Source organism: Henckelia pumila, chromosome 3, assembly GCF_033568475.1.
Source record: "Henckelia pumila isolate YLH828 chromosome 3, ASM3356847v2, whole genome shotgun sequence".
NCBI lineage: Eukaryota > Viridiplantae > Streptophyta > Magnoliopsida > Lamiales > Gesneriaceae > Henckelia > Henckelia pumila.
Window position 1 is genome coordinate 136,845,492 of NC_133122.1, and position 8,319 is coordinate 136,853,810.

General features: G+C 35.2%; 1 protein-coding gene across 1 annotated transcript; it reads left to right on the forward strand.

Moving 5' to 3' along the window:
• The first annotated feature begins 4,424 nt into the window (after nt 1–4,424).
• LOC140889572 (uncharacterized) lies at nt 4,425–5,102 on the forward strand. Its single transcript, XM_073297287.1, has one exon. It carries the CDS (start codon nt 4,425–4,427, stop codon nt 5,100–5,102), a length of 678 nt encoding a protein of 225 aa, XP_073153388.1.
• Nucleotides 5,103–8,319: the final 3,217 nt, after the last annotated feature.

Below are 8,319 nucleotides of genomic sequence, written 5' to 3' on the forward strand. Positions count from 1 at the left end.
ATATATATATATATATAAAACAAATTGATAAAGGTTGAAATCCGTATGAAGATGGAAGATTTAAAACTATTAAAATGAAGAAGTCGAAGGCAAATAATAATCTGGGAGAGATTCCGTGCAAAAAAAAAGAAAAAAAGAAAGAAAATCTGAGAGAGAAGAAGTCGAAGGCCACGCGAGAGGAAGCTTTGATTGTGTAGGTAAAGTTAAAAATGGATGGAGGGTATGGTGGACATATGTGAATATATACAAGGATAATATTGGGAAGCAAAATATTAAAATAAGACATTTTCTTAAAAAATAGGGGTGTATATACTTTTTTAAAAACAGCTTATAAGCTGTCAAACAGCTTATTTTGACAGCTTATAAGCTGTTTATTAAAAAATTTACCAAACACTTTTAAAAAGCTAATAAGCTCTAAAACAGCTTATAAGCTGTTTTCAAGAGCTTATAAGCTCTCCCAAACACCCTCTTAGTAACTTTTTTCTTTTTTTTGTTTGATCTATTAACTTTTCAATTTTTGGTCTTGATACAATAGCTATTAATTTGGCAATTTCTTGATTTAGATTTTAGAGGGAATAAATTTACTTGGAAATAACTTAATTTTAAAAAGTGAAACAAACTTTATAAGTTTTATGCATTTCAAATTAAAAGAAAAGTTCAACAAATATGTGACATCATATGTGCTTATCTTAAAAAAAATTGCTTAACACCACTTAATCAATATTTCTGATAAAGTTGAATATTCTGGTGATATAGATGAAATAAAATAACCAAAATTCAAAATTTTTAGGGAAAATTGCAAATTTAGTCATGTATGTTTGTCCCTTTGCGATTTTGGTCCTCTATGTTTTCACATTTCAGTTTTAGTCCTGCATGTTTTGATTTTTGGCAATTTTGGTCCTTTTTATTCGAAAAGGCTTACGTGGAACTGTACACGTCAGCTTCACATCAGCACTGAATTGATGTCACGTCAGCGCCACGTTGGAAAAAGGACTAAAATTGCCAAAAAAATAAATATAGCGGACTGAAACTAAAATCTGAAAATATAAAGGACTGAAATCGCAAAGTGATAAACATAGAGGATCAAAAAAGCAATTTTTCCAAATTTTTATTGTACCAAGATCAAAAAATTGAACATTTAATCGATCAAAACTACAAAACAGAACAAGTTAGAGTTGGAGAAAAAGTGTCTCTTAATATTATTGTATATAAAAAGCTATTTTAATTTGGTGGGGTTGCTACCGTAATTGGACCATTTGTCCACGTTGTTGTTAATTGATATGCTCTTTTTGTAGATTTCCACTAAATTTACTTTGTTTTGAGCAATTTGGAAATCAAAGTTTTCAATCTTTGTCAAGTGGACAATTGTTATTAAATATATATGCATGTGTGTGTTATATTTTTTTTCAACATGAGGCAAACAGTTGTGGAGACAATATTACGATCGATCAGCATCGGAGGGCCTAGCTTGGTCAGAAATTGTCCGCCACAGATTAATATATGCACGTGTTTTTTGTGTGAGGTTCAAATTTATACGGTAGAAAACTTTGGTTTATATATGCATCACTCTTTTTACTGTAGAAAATCAAAGGTATGATTATAAAAGATTAACCAATTTATATTTCAGAAAATATAATATTGCACATGCATATTACTATAATTTATATGCTTTTTTTATCCTTATAATGGCTTGAACGTTGGAAGTGTCACCTCAGTGTATGACAAATTAATGTAACGTTGAAAAAAAAAATAAAATTACAAATAAATAAATAAATATATAAATAAATTAAGATAACGATTTAAGACATAACTATGACAATATTATAAATGTCGGCCAAGAGTTCTGTAAAGGGAAATTATCAAAATTACAATTATCCCAAATGCGTGTGTGTACATAATTCAACCATTGTGCCCAAATATAGATTTTCTTATGAAAAAAGTCATTTGTATCATACTAAAATTTGACAAAAACTTAAATACAAAACCTAATCATTTCAAGAACGAGTAAGTCTTTTGTGTCTAAATTGACCTGATCATTCATATTTGTATTAAAATCTGAAAAGTAATACTTTTGACTTATTTGATTTAATCCGAATTTATTTAAGTTTAATTCAAGCATATTTAATTTGGGAATATTTAGAGTTTTGATTTAAATTCTAATATTTTTAAATTATTTAGGATTGAAATTGAATTTGAATAAGGGCCGAGGACTGAATTACAATTTTTAAAGTTTCTAGGGGCTAAATTGCAAATATGATAATACATATCTGATTTTGTTAAGTGAAGAGTCAGCTTCAGCGTGTAAAAGTTATATGCAATTCAGAAACTAGAGCAGAAGCCGAGACTTTCTTTTCCCTTTGATATTTCGATTTTCAAATCGCCGTAACTTTTGATCCGATTGTTCGATTTCGATTCCGAAAAGAGTTCTGAAATCTTTGCGACGAGGGATTCGATCTCGTGTAAGTTTTTATTTATTTCGACATGGTTTGAAGATTGAAATTTTGCAGAGATCAGATTTTATGCTCTATGTATGTTCTTGAGGTTTATATGCGCGATATATTCGAAACCGGATCGAAGAGTTTATCTTATTTGTATATAATCATGAATTCCAACTTATAGTTGATGATTATAGCTACTGATATGAGGATATATAAGATGTTATCTTGCTGCTACATGTTTATTTGAAGTATATGAGATTGATATTGATTTTGATATTTTGTCGGTTATCGATTTTCAGTCGCTACGCTGTCGATTCGTGTTTTGAGACCGTTTTGATAACCGATGATTGAGCTGAGACGTTCTTTGAGATGTTTTTGATGTTGTAGTATTTGTATTCTTCAATTTCAGACTAGTTTGAAGGCTAACGACTCAAGAACTTGAATTCGAACCAAAGAAGAAGAAGTAGAGGTTGAAGTTATTTTGATTGAAGATATATTGATGAGTTTGAATCGATTTTGAAATGATAGAGTTGAATGAAGTTTGATATGAATATTTTGATGTTATGTTTCAGATTTGAATCGTTCAAAACCGAGAAAATACGAAGGCATAAGACGACATCGCAAGTTAGGGATTTGAAACTCGAGAATGAAACTTCTTGAGTTGTCCCGCAAATTCACATACTTGTTTATCGTTTTGATTTTGTATGATGTTGTTGACCCATCTCAGGTAGTGAATCTTTGAGTTTGAGTTGATATGATGATGATATGATGTGCTGTTGAATTGATTCTATGACAAGGTCTGAGGCGACCTTATTTTCGAGTCAAGAATGACTACGATAGATGAATATCTATATCAAGATCGTTTACGTATCTTGATGGCAACAACGATATATGAATCAATTCTTGATCGATATATGCGTTAATTACTCTATTGTTGAGTCGATTATGAATAGAGTTGATATGATTTATTTAACGCTTTATATGTCGATTATACTGGGAATGATTTCTCACCGGAGTTTATCCGACTTTTGTCTTGTTTTGCATGTGTGCATGACAACAGATGGGGCAGGAGCAGGCCAAATCGACGTGGGTAGCTCATGAGTGAAGATTAGATGTGGACTCGGGTTGTTTCTAGCTGAATCGAGGTGTTTAATACTGGAAACAACCCGAGTCCATGAATGTTGGTAAAAACTTGAAGTAGTTGGTATTAAGTTGTGAGTGAACAATATATGTAAATTGTAACTTTTGCTAGACTTTAATCTTCTAGTTGATGTATCAAATTCTTGTTAACATGCTTAGACTTTGTTCTATATGATTTTACATGTTTTAGACTTGAATTTGATGGATTAGAAATGATTGAAAGGATCAAATTGCAGCTGATGAAAAACAGAGGAAGTTTCTGCTCAGGGCAGCGCCCGGTCTGCAGAAAATAAAAGACCGAGCGCACCCTCATTTTCCCCAACCCGAAGGTTGGAGATTTTGGGGCACATGGTTGGCGATTTTAACCAACCGAGCGCACCCCTATTTGAAAAAAAAATATTTGTTTGATCTTGTTTCCTTCTTTGTTTAATAAATGATGTTTAATTACTAATTGTCCTAAGAATGAGATTAGCAACCCAAAGCCCCACAACAGGTGGTATCATAGCTTAAGTTTCTCGGACTAAGAATAGATGAGTGGGGTAGATTGAGTCCTTCTGATTGATTTATTTATTGATTTCATACTTGTATGGTACATTCTTTACTGTTTACAACTTTTATGATCACATGATTATGTGATTAAATGGGAAGAATATGCCGTACAGCTTTCTGAATTACATACTATCTGAATATCTGAATTGAGTAGCAATATGTATTGAATGAGTATGAATCAGAACTCGATCTTTTGAGAATTAGCACTTTCTTGTAAGCTAATCAGAGGAGGGCCTGAAACATAATTGTGTTATGATATGATGATGAATTGTACACTAATCTGTTTGATTATCAGATATGCCTCCCCGACCAGCACCGACTACTAGACATAATTTGGCAGTGAATCAGCCAGAACATACGAATGTTGCACAGACAGTGCCACAGGTACCAGTGACAGCACCTGAACTAGGAAAGGGTAGTACTTATGTGGATACAATGAGTGGTGATGCAAATCCGATGGAAAAACTGCTGAAACGATTTCATTCCTTCAAATCACCGACTTTACAAGGAACTGAGAACTCTGTTGATTGCAAAATTTGGCTGGAGGATATCGAGCAGTTATTTGAATCCCTCGACTATACAGATGATCGTCGTGTTAGACTGGTGATCCATCAATTACATGGCCTTGCAAAGAATTGGTGGGTAGCGACGAAAAAAGCGTTTGAAAACGGAGGTACAGTTATCACATGGTCTGTATTTAAAACTGCTTTCTATCAACGATTCTTTCCTGTTTTTTATCGAAAGGACAAGGGAGCGGAGTTTGCAAGTTTTCAACAAGGGCATATGAATATTGAAGAATATGTTGCAAAGTTCACTAGCCTACTGAAGTTTGCTCCATATATCGCTGGGAGTGATGAAGCTCAAGCCGATCAATTCATAAATGGCTTGAATCCAGATGTGTTCACTCTTGTAAATGCGGGAAGATCGAATAACTTTGCCGACGCTCTGAATCGTGTAAAGGGAGCTGAAGCATGAATACTGAGGCAACGAGGAGAATAGTTTGTGCCACAGTCGATGAAACAACCGCAAGAGCAGCCACAGATTCCACCACCGTCTCGATTTGATGCTGGAGGTAGTGGTAGTGGTAAGAAAACTTTCTTTAAGGGAAAAATCAAACAGTTTAAACGTCCAGGTAGTAGCTTTTCTAGTTCGAGTCGATCCAGAAAGATGAGAGGTAGACAGAAATCCGGTATTTCTGACGTCTATTGTTCCAAATGTGGGGGACGTAATACCAATGAAAAGTGCAAATGAGTATTTGGCAGTTGTCATATTTGCCAACAACCGGGTCATTTTGCGAGAGTATGTCCATAGCGAGGTTTAGGAAATACTCAGGGTGCAAGTGGATCTCGAACAGTGATACAGCCAGAAAGGCAAGCATCCTTAGTGCATTCATTCCAACCTCAGCCATCATCACAAAGCCGTACTGGAGGAAGTCAAGCTAGGAGCCACCAACAGAGGCAACATGCTAGAGTGTTTGCATTGACTGAGGAACAAGCACAAGCTGCACCAGATGATGTGATTGCAGGTAACTGCTCTATTTATGGTTATCCTACGTATGTGAGCAATTTGTTGCATTTCATTCATTACCTGTTGAACCATTAATTGCTATAATATCTATATCTTCACCGTTGGGAAAATGTATAGTATCTGTGAAGTCTGTCAGAAACTGTGTACTTCAGTATGAAGGTAATGAGATTGAGCTGGACTGTATTGTTCTTGGTTTATCTGATTTTGATTGTATTATCGGTATCGATATGCTAACCAAGTACAAAGCTACAGTTGATTGCTTTAAGAATATTGTGAGGTTCAGACCGGAGATGACTGATGAGTGGAAATTTTATTGTAAAGGATCACGAGCCAGAATTCCTTTGATATCTGTTCTTGCTATGACTGATTTATTGCAGAAAGGAGCAGAAGGATTTCTGATTTATGCAGTAGATATGATGAAAACTAGCCCGCAATTGACCGATTTGCCAGTGGTTAGTGACTTTGCTGATGTCTTTCCTGACGAGATTCCAGGATTGCCTCCATTTCGAGAGGTAGACTTCAGTATTGAATTGATGCCAGGTATGCAACCAATATCGAAAGCACCTTACCGTATGGCACCAATTGAATTGAAAGAGTTGAAAGAGCAGCTTGAAGATCTTTTAGCCAAGGGATACATTAGACCAAGTGTCTCTCCTTGGGGTGCTCCGTTTTATTTGTTAGAAAGAAAGACGGATCGATGAAATTATGTATTGACTACCGACAATTGAATAAAGCAACAGTAAAGAATCGATATCCTTTACCTCGTATAGATGATTTATTTGATCAATTGCAGAGTTCGTCAGTATATTCGAAGATTGATTTAAGATCTGGCTATCATCAACTGAGGGTAAAAGATGAAGATATCCCTAAGACTGCTTTTCGAACGAGGTATGGTCATTATGAATTTATTGTCATTTCTTTTGGATTGACCAATGCCCCAGCAGTATTTATGGGTCTGATGAATAGAGTATTTCAAAAATATCTAGATGATTTCGTGATTATATTTATCGATGATATTTTGATATACTCTAAGAATTTGTGTGATCATGCTGATAATTTGAGAACGGTGTTAAAAACTTTTCGAGACGAGAAATTATATGTCAAACTATCCAAATGTGAATTTTTGTTGCAAAAAGTGGTTTTCCTTGGGCATATTATTTCAGGTGATGGTATTTCAGTTGATCCAAGCAAATTTGAAGCTGTGATCAGTTGGCAGAGACCGACATCTGTGCCAAAAATTTGAAGTTTCATGGGTTTGGCAGGTTATTATCGTCGATTTATCAGAGATTTTTCGTCTATTGAAAAGCCTATTACACATCTTACACAGAAGAATGCACCATTTATTTGGTCTGAAGCGTGTGAATCTAGTTTCCTTGAACTAAAGAAATGATTGACTACAACACCGGTGTTGACAATCCCTTCAGGTACTGGTGATTTTGTTGTGTATTGTGATGCTTCTCATCAAGGTTTGGATTGTGTTTTGATGCATAAAGGACATGTTGTTGCTTATGCTTCTCGACAACTGAAACCACATGAAGTCAGATATCCAATTCATGATCTTGAATTGTCAGCTATCGTCTTTGCATTAAAGATCTGGCGACATTATCTATATGGTGAGAAGTTTGAAATATTTTCTGATCACAAGAGTTTGAAGTATCTGTTTTCACAATCTGAATTGAACATGAGACAAAGAAGATGGCTTGATTTATTGAAAGATTTCGATTGTGAAATAAAATATTATCCAGGAAAGTCGAATGTAGCAGCAGATGCCCTAAGTAGAAAGGTATGTGCATTGTCCTTGTCTACTATAGGTATATCTAATTTGATTGAAGATTGTTGTATTTCTGGATTAATATTTGAGACAGATAGAAGGCCGATGAAAGTTTGTGCTATCAGTGCTGAGCCAGAACTGTTGATTCAAATTAAAGAAGCATAGAAATCTGATTTGAATGTTCAGAAGTCGATTGAAATGATCAGATCAGGACATCAGTCTGAATACAAGGTTTGTTATGATGATATCTTGTATGTGAATAACCGAATTGTTGTTCATGATCTTTCATATTTGAGACAGAATATCTTGAAAGAAGCCCATTGTAGTCGATTCAGTATTCACCTTGGAGGCAGAAAAATGCACAATGATTTGAAGAATCAGTACTGGTGGAAACAAATGAAGTCTGATGTGACTGAATTTGTATCAAAATTTCTGAATTGCCAATAGGTGAAGGCTGAGAGAAAGAAACCAGGTGGCTTATTACAGAGTCTATCTATTCCTGAATGCAAATGAGACCACATTTCCATGAATTTTGTGACGAAATTGCCACGATCATCCCGAGGATGCGATGTTATTTGGGTGATCATTGACAGGTTGACAAAATCTGCGTGTTTTATTCCATACCGAATGAATTATCGTCATGATCAAATGGCAGATATCTATATTCGAGAAGTGGTAAGACTGCACGGTGTGCCAAAGTCGATTGTATCTGATCGAGATCCGAGATTCACATCGCACTTTTGGCATAGCCTACAACAAGCTTTAGGTACGCGTTTACATTTGAGTACTGCTTATCATCCTCAAACCGACGGACAATCTGAACGAACTGGCAGGCCAGCCGGGCCGTGAGCGCGGCGATTCAGACTCTTGAGGATATGCTTAGAGCTGTAGTAC